The 19004-nt window shown below is 43.4% G+C and overlaps 1 protein-coding gene across 1 annotated transcript; it reads left to right on the forward strand.

Annotated features, from left to right (window-relative positions):
- The first annotated feature begins 10122 nt into the window (after positions 1-10122).
- LOC139831387 (uncharacterized) lies at positions 10123-10554 on the forward strand. Its single transcript, XM_071820649.1, has one exon. The coding sequence runs from the start codon at positions 10123-10125 to the stop codon at positions 10552-10554; it is 432 nt and encodes a 143-aa protein (XP_071676750.1).
- The last annotated feature ends 8450 nt before the right edge of the window (positions 10555-19004 follow it).

Here is a 19004-nt window from a genome sequence, read left to right on the forward strand (position 1 = left end):
ACGCTCATTGATACGTCTCAAACGTATCTATAATTTTTGATGCTCCATGCTTGTTTTACACAAATTCCACAATGTTTTACACAAAGGAAGCTAAGTGGGTGGCTGAAGGAGATATGCCCTAGAGGCAATAATAAAGTGGTTATTATTTATATCTTTATGTTTATGATAAATGTTTATATATCATGCTATAATTGTATTAACCGAAATATTGGTACATGTGTGATATGCAGACAACAAGAAGTCCCTAGTATGCCTCTTAAACTAGCTTGTTGATTAATGGATGATTAGTTTCATAATCATGAACATTGGATGTTATTAATAACAATGTTATATCATTATATGAATGATGTAATGGACACACCCAATTAAGCGTAGCATAAGATCTCGTCATTAAGTTATTTGCTATAAGCTTTCGATACATAGTTACCTAGTCCTTATGACCATGAGATCATGTAAATCACTTATACCGGAAAGGTACTTTGATTACACCAAACACCTCTGCGTAAATGGGTGGCTATAAAGGTGGGATTAAGTATCCGGAAAGTATGAGTTGAGGCATATGGATCAACAGTGGGATTTGTCCATCCCGATGACGGATAGATATACTCTGGGCCCTCTCGGTGGAATGTCGTCTAATGTCTTGCAAGCATATGAATGAGTTCATAAGAGACCACATACCACGGTACGAGTAAAGAGTACTTGTCAGGAGACGAGGTTGAACAAGGTATAGAGTGATACCGAAGATCAAACCTCGGATAAGTAAAATATCGCGTGACAAAGGGAATTGGTATTATATGTGAATGGTTCATTCGATCACTAAAAGTCATCGTTGAATATGTGGGAGCCATTATGGATCTCCAGATCCCGCTATTGGTTATTGGTCGGAGTGAGTACTCAACCATGTCTGCATAGTTCACGAACCGTAGGGTGACACACTTAAAGTTGGATGTTGAAATGGTAGAATTTGAATATGGAATGGAGTTCGAATATTTGTTCGGAGTCCCGGATAAGATCCCGGACATCACGAGGAGTTCCGGAATGGTCCGGAGAATAAGATTCATATATAGGATGTCATTTTATGTGAATTAAAATGTCGCGGAAGGTTCTATGGAAGGTTCTAGAAGGTTCTAGAAAAGTCCGAAAGAAACCACCAAGGAAGGTGGAGTCCACATGGGACTCCACCTCCATGGCCGGCCAACCCTAGTGGGGGAGGAGTCCCAAGTGGACTCCCCCTTAGGGGGCCGGCCACCCCCCCATATGGAAGGTGGAACTCCCACCTCTAGTGGGAGTCCTAGCTTGGCTAGGTTTCCCCTCCATATGGAAGGTTTTTGGTTCGGGTCTTATTCGAAGACTTGGAGACCAACTCTTGGGGATCCACCTATATAATGAGGGGCCAAGGGAGGGGGCCGGCCACCCCAAGACCACAAGCTGGCCGCCCCCCTTGAAGTGGCCGGCCACCCCCTCCCAAACCCTAGCCGCCCCCTCTCCTCCATATCTCCCGTGTAGCTTTAGCGAAGCTCCGCCGGAGTTCTCCACCGCCACCGACACCACGCCGTCGTGCTGTCGGATTCAAGAGGAGCTACTACTTCCGCTGCCCGCTGGAACGGGAGGTGGACGTCGTCTTCATCAACAACCGAACGTGTGACCGAGTACGGAGGTGCTGCCCGTTCGTGGCGCCGGAACCGATCATGATCAAGATCTTCTACGCGCTTTTGCAAGCGGCAAGTGAACGTCTACCGCAGCAACAAGAGCCTCCTCTTGTAGGCTTTGGAATCTCTTCAAGGGTGAGACTCGATAAACCCCTCGTTGCTACCGTCTTCTAGATTGCATCTTGGCTTGGATTGCGTGTTCGCGGTAGGAAAATTTTTGTTTTCTATGCAACGTTCTCCTTCAGTGGTATCAGAGCCGTGTCTATGCATAGATGGTTGCACGAGTAGAACACAATGGTTTTGTGGGCGTTGATGCTCTTGTTATCTTTAGTTTGAGTACTTTGCATCTTTGTGGCATAGTGGGATGAAGCGGCTCGGACTAACTTTACATGACCGCGTTCATGAGACTTGTTCCTCGTTCGACATGCAACTTGTATTGCATAAGAGGCGTTGCGGGTGTCTGTCTCTCCTACTATAGTGAAGATTCAATTTACTCTTCTATTGAAAACATTAGTATCAACGTTGTGGTTCATGTTCGTAGGTAGATTAGATCTCTCTCGAAAACCCTAAACCACGTAAAATATGCAAACCAAATTAGAGACGTCTAACTTGTTTTTGCAGGGTTTGGTGATGTGATATGGCCATAATGTGATGATGAATATGTATGAGATGATCATTATTGTATTGTGGCAACCGGCAGGAGCCTTATGGTTGTCTTTAAAATTCATGTTGAGTAGTATTTCAAAGTAGTTGTAATAGTTGCTACATGGAGGACAATCATGAAGACGGCGCCATTGACCTTGACGCTACGCCGACGATGATGGAGATCATGCCCGAAGATGATGGAGATCATGTCCGTGCTTTGGAGATGAAGATCAAAGGCGCAAAGACAAAAGGGCCATATCATATCACATATGAACTGCATGTGATGTTAATCCTTTTATGCATCTTATTTTGCTTAGATCGCGACGGTAGCATTATAAGATGATCCCTCACTAAAATCTCAAGATAATAAAGTGTTCATCCTTAGTAGCACCGTTACCAAGTCTTGTCATTTCGAAGCATCTCGTGATGATCGGGTGTGATAGATTCAATAAGTACATACAACGGGTGCAAGACAGTTTTGCACATGCGGATACTAAGGTGGCCTTGACGAGCCTAGCATGTACAGACATGGTCTCGGAACACGTGATACCGAAAGGTAGAGCATGAATCATATGGTTGATATGATGAACACTTTGAGTGTTCGCCATTGAAATCACACCTTTTCTCGTGATGATCGGGTTTAGGTGCGGTTGTTTTGGTTCGTGTGATCACTAAGACAATGCGAGGGATATTGTTTTGAGTGGGAGTTCACTTAGATTTTTAATTATGTTGAATTAAAATTTGAACTCAATTTGTCATAAACTTAGTCTAAACTTTTGCAAATATATGTTGTAGAGATGGCGTCCCCAATCAATTTTAATCAGTTCCTAGAGAAAGAGAAACTTAAGAGCAACGGTAGCAACTTCACCGACTGGTTCCGTCATGTGAGGATCTTCCTCTCTGGCGGAAATCTGCAATATGTGCTTGATGCACCGCTAGGTGACCCTCCTGCAGAAACTGAAACCGATGAAGTAAAAGCTGTTTACGAGACTCGAAAAATACGGTACTCTCAAGTTCAGTGTGCCATCCTATGCAGTCTGGAATCCGATCTTCAAAAACGTTTTGAGCACCACGATCCTCATGAGTTGATGAAAGAGCTGAAAGCTATTTTTGAGACTCATGCGGCCGTGGAATGCTATGAAGCATCGAAACAATTCTTCAGCTGCATGATGGAAGAAGGCAGCTCCGTTAGTGAGCACATGCTCGCCATGACCGGGCATGCGAAGAAACTCAGTGACTTGGGAATAGTGATTCCTAACAGACTAGGGATTAATCGTGTCCTTCAATCACTGCCACCAAGTTACAAGAACTTCGTGATGAACTACAATATGCAGAACATGAACAAGGAGTTACCTGAACTCTTTGGCATGCTAAAAGCTGCTGAGATTGAGATCAAGAAAGAGCACCAAGTGTTGATGGTCAACAAGACCACCAGTTTCAAGAAACAGGGCAAGTCTAAGGGAAAATTCAAGAAGGGTGGCAAGAAAGCTGCCACACCTCCTGTGAAACCTAAGAACGGCCCTAAGCCTGATGCTGAGTGCTATTACTGCAAGGAGAAGGGACACTGGAAGCGTAATTGCTCCAAGTATCTGGCTGATCTGAAGAGCGGCCTTGTCAAGAAGAAGAAAGAAGGTATATCTGATATACATGTTATAGATGTTCATTTCACTGGTTCTCGTTCTAGTACCTGGGTATTTGATACTGGTTCGGTTGCTCATATTTGTAACTCGAAACAGGAACTAAAGAATAAACGACAACTGCTGAAAGATGAAGTGACGATGCGCGTTGGAAACGGATCCAAGGTCAATGCGATCGCAGTCGGCACACTTCCTCTACATCTACCTTCGGGATTAGTTTTAAGCCTAAATAATTGTTATTATGTACCTGCGTTGAGCATGAACATTATATCAGGATCTTGTTTAATGCAAGACGGTTATTCATTCAAGTCTGAGAATAATGGTTGTTCTATTTTTATGAATAATATCTTTTATGGTCGAGCACCACAGAAGAATGGCTTATTTCTGTTAGATCTCGATAGTAGTGATACGCATATACATAACATTGATGCTAAGCGAATTAAATTGAATGATAATTCTACTTATATATGGCACTGTCGTCTTGGTCATATTGGAGTGAAACGCATGAAGAAACTCCATACTGATGGATTACTTGAATCACTTGACTTTGAGTCACTTGATAGATGCGAAGCATGTCTAATGGGAAAAATGACAAAGACTCCATTTTCTGGTATGATGGAGTGAGCTACTGACTTATTGGAAATCATACATACCGATGTATGTGGACCAATGAGCGTAGCATCGCGCGGTGGTTATCGTTATGTTCTAACCTTCACAGATGATCTGAGTAGATATGGGTATATCTATTTCATGAAACATAAATCCGAAACTTTCGAGAAGTTTAAGGAATTCCAAAGTGAAGTAGAAAATCAACGTAACAAGAAGATCAAATTTCTACGATCTGATCGTGGAGGTGAATATCTGAGTTATGAGTTTGGCATGCATTTAAAGAAATGCGGAATACTTTCACAATTGACACCGCCGGGAACACCACAACGAAACGGTGTGTCCGAACGTCGTAATCGAACTCTCTTAGATATGGTTCGTTCTATGATGTCTCTTACTGATTTGCCATTATCATTTTGGAGTTATGCATTAGAGATAGCCGCATTCACTTTAAATAGAGCACCATCAAAATCCGTAGAAACGACACCGTATGAATTATGGTTTAATAAGAAACCTAAGCTGTCGTTCCTGAAAGTTTGGGGTTGCGAAGCCTATGTAAAGAAGTTACAACCGGACAAGCTAGAACCCAAAGCGGAGAAATGCGTCTTCATAGGATACCCTAAGGAAACTATAGGGTATACTTTCTATCACAAATCCGAAGGCAAAATCTTTGTTGCTAAGAACGGAACCTTTCTTTCGAAAGAATTTCTCACTAAAGAAGTGACTGGAAGAAAAGTAGAACTCGATGAGATTGATGAATCTATACTCGTTGATCAGAGTAGCGCAGTACCGGAAGTTGTACCAGTACCGCCTACACCGGCAACAGAGGAAGCTAATGATAATGATCATGAAACTTCGAACGAGGAAACTACTGAACCTCGCAGATCGACAAGGGAACGTACCACTCCTGTTTGGTATGATCCTTGTCTAAATTTCATGATTGTTGATAACAATGATGAGGACCCTGCGACGTATGAAGAAGCGATGATGAGCCCAGATTCCAACAAATGGCAAGAAGCCATGAAATCCGAAATGGGATCCATGTATGATAACAAAGTATGGACTTTGGTAGACTTACCTGATAGCCGAAAGGCTGTCGAAAATAAATGGATCTTCAAGAGAAAAACAGATGCTGATGGTAATATTACTGTCTATAAAGCTCGACTTGTCGCAAAGGGTTTCCGACAAATTCAAGGAGTTGACTACGATGAGACTTTCTCACCTGTAGCGAAGCTAAAATCTGTGAGGATTTTGTTAGCAATAGCTGCATTTTTCGATTATGAGATTTGGCAGATGGATGTCAAAACGGCGTTCCTTAATGGAGACATTGAGGAAGAGTTGTATATGGTACAACCCAAAGGTTTTGTCGATCCTAAAAATGCTGACAAAGTATGCAAACTTCAGCGTTCAATCTATGGACTGAAGCAAGCATCAAGAAGTTGGAACCGACGTTTTGATAAGGTGATCAAAGACTTCGGGTTTATACAGTGTCATGGAGAGACCTGTATTTACAAGAAAGTGAGTGGGAGCTCTGTAGCATTCCTGATATTATATGTAGATGACATATTATTGATCGGGAATGATATAGAACTATTAAGCAGTGTTAAAGGTTATTTGAATAATAGTTTTTCAATGAAAGACCTTGGTGAAGCATCATATATATTAGGCATCAAGATCTATAGAGATAGATCAAGACGCCTAATAGGGCTATCACAGAGTACATATCTGGACAAGATTCTAAAGAAGTTTAGAATGGACGAAAGTAAGAAAGGGTTCTTACCTATGTTACCAGGCAAAGTCTTGAGTAAGACTCAAGGACCGGCTACGGCAGAAGAAAGAGAAAGGATGAGTAAAATCCCCTATGCCTCGGCAGTAGGATCTATCATGTATGCCATGCTATGTACTAGACCGGATATAGCACATGCTGTTAGTTTGACTAGCAGATATCAAAGTGATCCAGGAATGGAACACTGGACAGCGGTCAAGAATATCCTGAAGTACTTGAAAAGAACTAAGGATATGTTTCTTTGTTATGGAGGTGACCAAGAGCTCGTTGTAAATGGTTACACCGATGCAAGTTGGAACACTGATCCTGATGACTCTAAGTCACAATCTGGGTACGTGTTTATATTGAATGGTGCTTTGCGATGGTGGGCAAGCTCGAAAGCGATTGCACGGTGGCGAAGTCTTCAACGGAATCGTAGTACATAGCGGCTTCGAGGCTTCATCGAAGCGGTATGGATGAAGAGGTTCATTGTAGAGCTCGGTGTGGTTCCTAGTGCATTGGACCCATTAATCATTTACTGTGATAACATGGGTGCCATCGCCAATGCACAAGAGCCAAGGTCACACAAGAGGCTGAAGCATATCAAGCTACGTTACCACTCGATTCGCGAGTACATCGAAGATGGAGAAGTAAAGATTTGCAAAGTACACACTGATCTGAATGTAGCAGATCCGTTGACTAAAGCTCTCCCTAGGGCGAAGCATGACCAACACCAGAATGCCATGGGTGTTAGGTATATTACAATGTAATCTAGATTATTGACTCTAGTGCAAGTGGGAGACTGAAGGAGATATGCCCTAGAGGCAATAATAAAGTGGTTATTATTTATATCTTTATGTTTATGATAAATGTTTATATATCATGCTATAATTGTATTAACCGAAACATTGGTACATGTGTGATATGTAGACAACAAGAAGTCCCTAGTATGCCTCTTAAACTAGCTTGTTGATTAATGGATGATTAGTTTCATAATCATGAACATTGGATGTTATTAATAACAAGGTTATATCATTATATGAATGATGTAATGGACACACCCAATTAAGCGTAGCATAAGATCTCGTCATTAAGTTATTTGCTATAAGCTTTCGATACATAGTTACCTAGTCCTTATGACCATGAGATCATGTAAATCACTTATACCGGAAAGGTACTTTGATTACACCAAACACCACTGCGTAAATGGGTGGCTATAAAGGTGGGATTAAGTATCCGGAAAGTATGAGTTGAGGCATATGGATCAACAGTGGGATTTGTCCATCCCGATGACGGATAGATATACTCTGGGCCCTCTCGGTGGAATGTCGTCTAATGTCTTGCAAGCATATGAATGAGTTCATAAGAGACCACATACCACGGTACGAGTAAAGAGTACTTGTCAGGAGACGAGGTTGAACAAGGTATAGAGTGATACCGAAGATCAAACCTCGGATAAGTAAAATATCGCGTGACAAAGGGAATTGGTATTATATGTGAATGGTTCATTCGATCACTAAAAGTCATCGTTGAATATGTGGGAGCCATTATGGATCTCCAGATCCCGCTATTGGTTATTGGTCGGAGTGAGTACTCAACCATGTCTGCATAGTTCACGAACCGTAGGGTGACACACTTAAAGTTGGATGTTGAAATGGTAGAATTTGAATATGGAATGGAGTTCGAATATTTGTTCGGAGTCCCGGATAAGATCCCGGACATCACGAGGAGTTCCGGAATGGTCCGGAGAATAAGATTCATATATAGGATGTCATTTTATGTGAATTAAAATGTCGCGGAAGGTTCTATGGAAGGTTCTAGAAGGTTCTAGAAAAGTCCGGAAGAAACCACCAAGGAAGGTGGAGTCCACATGGGACTCCACCTCCATGGCCGGCCAACCCTAGTGGGGGAGGAGTCCCAAGTGGACTCCCCCTTAGGGGGCCGGCCACCCCCCCATATGGAAGGTGGAACTCCCACCTCTAGTGGGAGTCCTAGCTTGGCTAGGTTTCCCCTCCATATGGAAGGTTTTTGGTTCGGGTCTTATTCGAAGACTTGGAGACCAACTCTTGGGGATCCACCTATATAATGAGGGGCCAAGGGAGGGGGCCGGCCACCCCAAGACCACAAGCTGGCCGCCCCCCTTGAAGTGGCCGGCCACCCCCTCCCAAACCCTAGCCGCCCCCTCTCCTCCATATCTCCCGTGTAGCTTTAGCGAAGCTCCGCCGGAGTTCTCCACCGCCACCGACACCACGCCGTCGTGCTGTCGGATTCAAGAGGAGCTACTACTTCCGCTGCCCGCTGGAACGGGAGGTGGACGTCGTCTTCATCAACAACCGAACGTGTGACCGAGTACGGAGGTGCTGCCCGTTCGTGGCGCCGGAACCGATCGTGATCAAGATCTTCTACGCGCTTTTGCAAGCGGCAAGTGAACGTCTACCGCAGCAACAAGAGCCTCCTCTTGTAGGCTTTGGAATCTCTTCAAGGGTGAGACTCGATAAACCCCTCGTTGCTACCGTCTTCTAGATTGCATCTTGGCTTGGATTGCGTGTTCGCGGTAGGAAAAATTTTGTTTTCTATGCAACGTTCTCCTTCAGTGGCCAACCTAGTTATGGTGCCGAAGAAGGACATGAAGGTCCTACACATGTGCATCGACTTCACCAGCCTCAACAAGCACTGCCCAAAGGACCACTTCCCGCTGCCACGCATCGACCAGATTGTTGACTCCACGGCGGGCTGCGAGCGCCTCTCCTTCCTCGACGCCTACTCTGGCTACAACCAAATCAGGATGAAGGAAGAGGATCAGGAACTAACCGCGTTCATAAGACCACACGGTATCTTATGGTATAACGTCATGACCTTTGGTTTGAAGAACGCAGCATACCAGTGATGCATGCAAGCATGCCTCGGAGAACAGATCGGCACGAACATAGAGGTCTATATTGACGACATCGTCGTCAAGACCACGGACGCCGCCATGCTCATCGACGATCTTCGGGAGACACTCGACAACCTCGACCGCTACAAGATCAAGCTAAACCCGAAGAAATGCTTCTTCGGGGTCCCTGGAGGCCAAGTACTTGGGTATTTCATATCTGCCCGAGGAATCGAAGCCAACCCCCTCAAGATCAAGCCCGTCCTCAACATGGAGCCGCCAAGAAACCTACGACAAGTGCAAAAATTGGCGGGTCGGGTGGCAGCTCTCAGCAGATCCATCGCCAAGCTAGGGGAAAAGGTGTTGCCCTTCTACCACTTGATGAAGAAATCAGAGAAGTTCGAGTGGACCTCAGAAGCTCAGGAAGCTTTCGATAATCTCAAGAAAGTCCTATCGACTTCCCCAATCCTCATCACCCCTCATGATAGAGAGCCGATGCTATTCTACGTCGCCACCACAAGCCAGGTGGTCAGTACTATACTCGTTGTCGAACGTGAAGAGGCAGGGAAGGTTCACAGCGCACAACGTCTTGTCTATTACCTTAGCGAAGTACTCACCCCAGCCAAGCAGTGGTACCCGCATCATCAGAAGCTGGCATACGCCGTATGGATGACAACACGTAATCTACGACACTACTTTGCAGAGCACCCGATCATCATCGTCAGCGAAGCTCCACTGAAGAATATAGTCACCAACCCAGATGGTACGGGTTGAGTATCCCAGTGGGCCATCGAGTTTGCGCCACACGATATCTCCTACGTCGATCGAACAGCCATCAAATCGCAGGTCCTCCCGGACGTCTTCGTCGACTAGATCCAGTCACAAACGTCGGCCGCTCCCGATACATCGGGTTCCTAGACCATATACTTCGACGGCTCAAAGCGCAATATGGGCGCCGGTGCTGGCGTTGTCTTCATATCACCTCAAGGCGACAAGATGAAGTACGTGCTACGGATGAATTTCCCGCCGCCGACAAACAATGAAGCTGAATATGAAGCCATGCTGCACGACATGTGCATGGCAAAAGCCTGCGGCGCCACACGCCTGGAAATTTACGGAGACTCGAGCCTCATCGTGCAGAAGTCGATGAATCTGTGCGATGCGGTAAGCGACAACATGATCGCCTACCGTGAGATATACCGCTTGATGGAAGGAAAATTCGAATGCTGTGAACTGAAGCACATTGGCAGGGCCAGCATTGAAGAAGTCGATACTCTGGCAAACATCGGCTCCACATGGGCTGCAATTCCGAACGGAGTCTTCTATGTAGTAATCAAACAACGCTCCATCAATGTCAAACCTCCCGCACCCCTTACATAGTCGACTACCAACTTGGGGGCTGCGCCCGACGAAGTCGACGAAAACGTCATCATCAGTCCAAGCCAACAGGTTCTGCTCCTCGAACCGGTTTGGACTCAGCCTTTTCTTGCATATTTACTATGGCAGTAATTACCCGAAGACCCAGCAGAGGCACGGCGCATCGTACGCCGATCCAAAGCGTAAATGGTAGTGTCAGGTGAGCTCTACAAAAGGACTATATCAGGCATATTTCAACGGTGCATCGCACTCGAAGATGGAAAAGCTCTGTTACGAGAGATACACGAAGGCACTTGCGGCCACCACTTGTCGCCAAAGCCTTCAGATTTGGATTCTACTGGCTAACAGCAGCCAAAGATGCTAGGGATCTGGTCATGAAATGCGAACCCTTTCGGGGCTTCGCGCCAAAACCACACACTCCAGCCACGGACCTGATGACGATACCTCTCGCGTGGCCGTTCGCGCAGTGGTGACTCGATCAAGTTGGACCAATGCCGAAATCTTCGCCAGGAGGTCATACTTATCTCCTGGTCGTTGGTGACAAGTTCACCAAGTGGATAGACGCAATACCAGTCACGAGTCAAACGGCTGCCACAACTGTCAAGTTCTTTAAAGGCATCACTTGCCACTTCGGTGTATCGCACAACATCATCACGGACAATGGAAGCAACTTCGCCTCCAACGTTTTCCATAAATTTTGCGAAAGACTTGGCATCAAACTCAGCTTCACCTCGATCTCACACCCTCAAACCAATGGTCAGGTGGAGAAGATAAACGGTCTAATCTGCGACGGGATAAAGAAGCGTCTCACAAAGACAGCTGGCACGTGGGTGGAAGAGTTGCCATCGCTACTATGGAGCTTGCGCACCACCCCAAATAGATCAATGCAGTACACACCCTTCTTCCTGGTGCACGGAGCCGAAGCTGTTCTGCCTGCCCATGTTCGATTCGAAGCACCCCGGGTCATCGCGTATAACGAGCAAACATCTACACAAGCGCTCCAAGACGCTGTGGATCTAGTTGATGAAGCTCGCGACATCGCTCTCGCCAGAACGGTCGTGTACCAACAAGCGATACGCAACTATCACAGTCGAAGGGTACGCACCCGAAGCTTCGCCAAGGGTGACCTAGTTTTGCGGCTGAAACAAAAAGGCCACCTGAAGCTAGAGTCTCCATGGGAGGGACCTTACATCGTCACCAAAGTCATCCTAGGAGGCGCTTACCACATCAGAAACACTTCACCAGGATTGGAGGAGAGCAACCCATGGAATGTTGCGCAGCTACGACGATTCTATGTTTAGGATTTTTCTCTTACTTCGTTCCATAAGGCTTCTCAGCCATAGCAAGACGACATGTACATCAGTTACAGTTACTCAATAAAGTTCTAGTTTATACAACTATTGCTCTGTTCCGTAGGACACACCAGAAGATCTTCGGCTACAACGTCTACTCCCATCGGGAGCGCTGGTCTTCAAAATAAACATCATATGCACGATAAATTGCCATAAAACCTTAGAAACTATTGATTACCAGAAAGTACACCCGAATACTCGGGGGCTGCAGTCGATAAGTTCTCTGCACGAAAACATAGGGCTCCAGGCGATTCATCGTATTCACGATAACAAGCGCTATGATCCGTCGAGCTTGCAGCGTACCTGATGCTCGGGGGCTGCTGCCGATGATAAATACATAAACCTACGGCTCCACGCCAAAACATCGTTTACACGATAATTAAGCCACGAGTCTGTCGAAGCCTGTAGCGCACCTGAACATTCGGGGGTTGCAGCCGACAAAACTTATATAATAACAACGGCTCATGCCAAAACGTCATTCTCACGATACTTGGGCTACGAGTCCATCACGCACATGGCTCACCCGATGACTCGGGTGCTGCTGCCGATACAATTGAAAATTAAATACGACTACGCATAATGCATCATTTACGTGATAAGATTGCTACGGGTCCGTCGAGCTTGAACATGACTTGATCACTCAAAAGTTGCCGCCGGCGCCATACAAACTATACCACGGCTCCGAGCCAAAATGTCGTCTTCACGATATTTGAGCCACGAGTCTGTGGCTCACCCGATTACCCAGGGGCTGCTGCTTAACAATTATACCAAAAAACGGCTCTATGTAACACGTCGTTCTCACGATAAGCTTTACCATGGGTCAATCGATAGTGCAGTTCATCCGTTCTCATGGGCATCGCCATCGATAAGTCTTCAACGCAAAAAGAATTAGCTCAGCAATAATTACATCGGCTATATGATGAAAACTGCCTCGATTTACAGCACACCCGAACACTTGGGGCTGCAGATGACGAGATGCTCTATCAATTACATACAAAAAGTACGTCACCTGCGCGATCAATCGACAAATTAATTCGACCCTCCTGCCCTTCGATTGGCCCGAGCTTGTAGGTCTGCATCGGTGCCCGCCTCCAACCTGTCGATTATAATTGAAGCAGAGCCCGAACACTAGCACGCAGCAGCAGTTGCCACACAACACCCGACTATTATCAGAACTCGAAGGAAACTACGATATTCGATTCGGCAATTTATAGCCTATACATAACTACTTCATAGTCATCCACAGACTAGGGGGCTACTCTCATCGGGAGCGTTGGTCACGCACCCGATAAAAGATGAAAGCTTCGTTAATAATAGGAATGGACCCGAAGGTTCTAGCAATCCAGGTTCGAGCCCGAGGACGCGAATCTGTGTAGGGTAACGTTGTTTTGCTTCGATAGTTAACCGGTTTCGACTCATCGAGTAAATCCGGGCTCGTTACTTCATCCCTTACGTACATTCAATTCTCCGGCTTCTTTCGAGACTATACTCTTGTACAACCCAATAAATCTAAAAGCATCGAAAGATGGAAAGGATTCGAAAGCATCGACATCAAACATCAAGTTCTTCAACTAGTACAACTTGAGTCTACGCACGGTTGCAAGCACCCGCCCATAGACTCGGGGGCTACTCCCATCGGGAGCGCTGGTCGCCCACCCAATAGAGAAAAACATTGATATCTTTCTCATGTTCTTCGAGTGGTACAACTTGAGTCTATGCGCAGCTGCAAGCACTAGCCCATAGACTCGGGGGCTACTCCCACCGGGAGCGCTGGTCGCGCACCTGATAAACAACAACTTCGATTCAATATCAAGCACAAACACATCAAAGACATCACAAATATCAACAAGGGAAAGAAGATAGTTGAGATGCTTTGAGAAGAGCAACAAGTTTCACAAAAAAAGGATACCAAAACAAATAACTCAATTTGCACTTTCATCAATGTTGCTCATGTGAGAAACTTGAGTAATTGATATGCAATAAATTGCTAGATAGACATATTTGGGATGGGTGAATCATGAACATGATTTTATATACTTCCCAACATATGCACTCATCTAAATTTACTCATATTTGCAACAAAGAGGTTCACACTAAGACCTTTGCAAGAAGCACAATATTTGCAAATCAAGAGTTCCATGCCAAGATGCAACCACACAGTTGGATGCTAGAAAAATATGCATGAGAAGATATTTGTTACCGAGATAGCATTGGTGTAGATGTAGTAGATATGAGTTCGTCGACCATCATAGCTTGCCTCAAATTACCATTGAGTCACCACTTCTTCCTAAGAGTGAGACAAGCATCCAATGCATCTCCATTGTACCTAACACAAAGGTAAGTACAATATGGTCCCAAACTAATTGGGTCCGAAGTAGTTAGACACACTACAACATATAGGACAAACTCCACATAACTATGTACATATAGATATGAAATTAAATTTCATGCACATCTTAGCCAAATTAGGATTTGATGGAGTTTACCCTATATATTGGATCAAAGAAAGTAACACATGCCATAAGATATACATATATTAAATATGCATGCACAATACATTCAAGAACCAAAGGAAGGACAAAACACCAATTAAATCAAGAAACAATGATTGTCCAAATTATATCAAACAATTAAATTAACACAATACTGACTCCAAAGACTTATCTCATTATAAGAAGCTAATTAAACCCAAAAACAAAGGAATGAGATAACCAACTCCCAAGAGAGCAAGGTTCCAAATAAATCAAACCCTCAACACTTTTTATGATGGCACAAAGTACCAAAAAGAAAAGGTTTGTCTCCCAAAACAAAATTCTTGATAATGATGAAGAGATGTTAAGCATTCTAACAAATATAAGAGAGCTCCCCCAATATTAGTGCATTATCTAGGATTTTGCATATGAATACAAAATGCACAAAACTAGGATCATCACGCTACCTATAACTACTAAAAATGCTAAGAAAGTTCAAATAGGCAAATTAGATCAATAAGATGCAAGGAAGACACATGGGAATAAAAGCACAACAAATTCATGGAAATACATAAGGCAATTAAACACAAGAGCCAATGTAAATATGATCAATAAATATCTATCTCATAATAGATTGCCAATTGTCCTAGGACAACAGGTATTAGGAAATATTTCCCGGTGGTAGTTTGTAAGTATACCTAAGATCATATTTACAACAAGAAAGCATATGGTGAAAGATAAGAGTTAACCATTATGCAAAGAGAGTTTCTTAATAGCTTCAATTATTTACACGACCATACAAAGCGATGAATAGCATAACTTGAAGCACATGATTTCCAAAAAATGATATTGAGAAACACATTGTGGAAAACCATGCCAAGAAAGGTTCTCACAAACAAGATCCACAAAGATATTAGCAATGAAGCCATTTAAACAAATTGGAACATGTTTGAGCAAACATGTCACATAGGAGCAAGATAATTTACAATATCACTACTATGTGACACAACCTCAAGTATACACATTTCCATGGCTTGTACTACACACAAAGCATAATACTCCCCCATAATGTGATAAAGATTTTATTTTCACAAGAGGCAACAAAGAACCAACAAGAGATCATTAAAGGACAGTATAGAATTTGAATTTCTCATGAGGATGGCATACCACATAGACTAGATAAACTTGCAATATCAACTCTAAGTGGCATTCCTCATGTACACACATCTTTAGGGTTGTGACATTCCCAAGGGCATATTACTCCCCCAAAATGGGATAGTTCATTAATCACTCACAAGAGCCATATAAGATACAACAAGATGCAAAGAGGCTCCAACACAAACACAAATACATGGTGCACAACCTAACATACATAGACTTGATTTCTCAAGATAAAGCAAGTAGGAAGCACAACATATACAAGCATATGCAAGGTACCAAACCAACACATGCAAAGGGGCGAGTAACTTTCAATGTAAATAAGTTGAGCAGATGTTACCGCAAGGAGGAACATTGGATCTATGATATAAATGAGATAATCCAAATGACTTGGCTTGAGAGAATATAAATTATGAAGGTCCCTTATTTCTTCATGATGTAGCCAAGTCTTCAATGCCCTCCAATCACCACCTATTGATCAAGTTTTAGCTTGTTGGTCCCCAACCAAGTTGGGTCCTATGAGGTTAGTCACAATAGGCTTGGCAACCCAAATGGTTCTTTTCTTGACACCACTTTGAGCACCAACATATTTGGCAAACACATTGCCAACCTCATCCTTCCTAAGAGAATAAAAATCATCAATGATGGTAGGGTTGGATGAGGTACCAATAGTGCAAAAGGAGGAGATGTGGCCCTTCTCACGGCATATGTAGCAAGTTCTTCTCTTCTCCTTCTTCTCAATAGGTTTCTCCACAATGGGAGCATTAGCTTGATTCTTCTTGGGAAGTGGCCTTTATTCAACCCGAGGTTGGGCATGGCCTTGAACTTGAGGCTGCATGCCTTCTTGCTTCTCACTAAGAGGTTTCTTCTTTAATGGGCAAGATCTAACATGAAGCCCTTCAATTTTGCACTTGAAGCAAGTAATCTTGGCCGGGTCTTTGACTTGTACTTGGCCCTTTTTGTTCTTGGAGCTTTTGGACTTCTTCTTGTTGTTGGAGATAAATCCAACTCCGCTCTTATCATTGAGGGATTGTTGCACACTCAACATCTTGTCAAGTTTGCTTTTCCCTTCATGACTCTTTTTCAAGTGATTCTTCAAGGAAGTGACTTGAGCCTTGAGCTCTTTGATTTCCTCTACATGGTTAGTAACAACACAAATACTAGAGGAAGTAGAAACTTCATTGTTAGAGCAACAAGGGAAGGAAGATAATTCATCACAAGATTTTGCAATACTATGAGTAGATGAATTAATAGGACTCGCACATGGCAATATAGCATTTTGAGAATTAGTGCTAGTATCCACATGAGGGTCACAAGATGTTACCTTTGACATGATAGCCTCATGAGCTAACTTTAGCCTATCATGGGAAACTAGAAGATCATCATGGGAGCTAGAGAGCTTTGCATGACTTTCTTCCAAAATCCCATAATTGCTAGTTAGCAATTCAAGTTGAGCCCTTAGCTCAACATTCTCCTTCAAAATGGATTCTTCACAAGATGTAGAGTTAGTAGCACAAGCATCATCATTAATAGCAATAGGAGAATGCAAGTTGGAATTATCTCTTAGATATGAAGCTTTAAGTTGCTCATGTGACTCGGTGAGTTTGGTGAGCGCACTCTCAATGACCCTTGAGCTATTTTTGAGTTTCTCAAAATCCTCAAGGAGTATAGCATTAACAAACACAAGCTTATCATTTTTTAGCTTCAAATCATTTGCCACTTAAAGATCTCTATCATGGTTTTCCTTTATTCTAGACAATTCTAGAGAAAAGGTCTCCTCAAGAGATTCTTTGGTGGTTTGTTCTTCTTCAAGTTCATTCTTTATAGAAGCTATTTCATCGGCATACTCACACTCAAGAGTACCTCTTGTTGATATGGTGTTTTCATGCTCCTCAATTAGTTTTTGGCTCTCAATAGCAACAACTAAGATTTTAACAAAGTTAGTGCGAGCAATTTTATTGTTGCGAAGAGCACGAAAGACAAACTCACCCATATCATGTAAAGAGGCGATCAAATCCTCTTCTTCTCCATGTACTTCATCTTCATCATCATGCGGAATATTAGCTTCCGAGGTATGAGATACCGTAGAGGCCCTAACCATAAGGCATATGTGAGAAACTTGAGATGATGGAGAAGACGAGCTACTTGAAGCTCCATTCAAGATCTTGTCATTGATAATGAATTCTTCTGTTTCCTCTACATTGTTAGACACACAACAACTAGAGGAAATAGAAGCATTTATATTATGGCGACAATAAATAGCAAGCATATCACCATGGCATTTAGATAAGCATTTAACACATGGTATGCAAGGACTATGAACACAAGCATGTGAATCATTTATTGTGCTAGAGGTGTTTAAGTCCAAAGATGAAGCATTACAATGAGATAGAGATGAAGTATCATAAAGATTAATCACACTATCAACATTGCATAGTTCATCACCACTCACCATGGCTTTTCCTTGTGTCTTGCAAAACTTTGGTGAAGTGGATGAAAATTCATTACGGCCGAAAGTATAGGGAATAGAACCATCCTCAATAATGTTGGACACATCATATTTTTCTCGAAGCTTTGTCCATAAATCATGAGCGCTCTGGGAACGCAAGATTGCAAAAATATCTATATTGCTCAAAGCATGAACAAGCACATTAGAAGCTTGAGCATTGAGATATAAAATTTTCTCATGTTCTAAAGATAGATTTTGGGAATCCATCGGAGGAGAAAAACCTATATCTACAATTCGCTCCATATGAGGGTCAATGGACCGAAGAAGACTAAGCATGCGAATTTTCCAAACATCATAATTTGTGCCATCGAATATAAAAGTGTGATCATGCACTAAATCTCTAGCCGACATCCTTACTCTCAAGGCGGTGAGGCCTAAAATGAGAGACCGGGCTCTGATACCAATTGAAAGTACACGGATGCCACCTAGAGGGGGGGTGAATAGGCGGTTTAAAACTTTTACGAATATGGCTTAACAAATGTGGAATAAAACTACTGTTTAATTTGATAAGCACAAAACTTATATAACTTGCGTTAACCTATGTGCACCAACAACTTATGCTAAGCAATACAAGTAACTATGTGATAGCAAGATATATAACTTCAAGCACCAAGGCTATCACAAAGTAAAGTGCATAAGTAAAGAGCTCAGGTATAGTAATACCGAGGTGACGCGGAGACAACGATGTATCCCGAAGTTCACACTCTTGCGAGTGCTACTCTCCGTTGGAGCGGTGTGGAGGACAAGTCACTCCAAACACCAAGAAGGCCTCACCGTATTCTCCTCGAGAATTCCCACCAAAAGGGATGTCCTCGATACACTATGGAACCTTAGGGTGGTCACCGAACCCGCACAAAGCTTGGGGCTAACTCCACAACTAACTCCACAACTTAATTGGATGCTCCCAATATTCTGCCACAAAGGCCTTGCACTTGAGGAATCTCCACAACTTAATTGGAGCCC

Source organism: Lolium perenne, chromosome 5 (genome assembly GCF_019359855.2).
Source record: "Lolium perenne isolate Kyuss_39 chromosome 5, Kyuss_2.0, whole genome shotgun sequence".
Lineage (NCBI taxonomy): Eukaryota > Viridiplantae > Streptophyta > Magnoliopsida > Poales > Poaceae > Lolium > Lolium perenne.

What these genes read in the sequence shown, in the direction of transcription:
- LOC139831387 (XM_071820649.1), top strand. Translation starts at nt 10,123, where the DNA reads ATGGGCGCCGGTGCTGGCGTTGTCTTCATATCACCTCAAGGCGACAAG.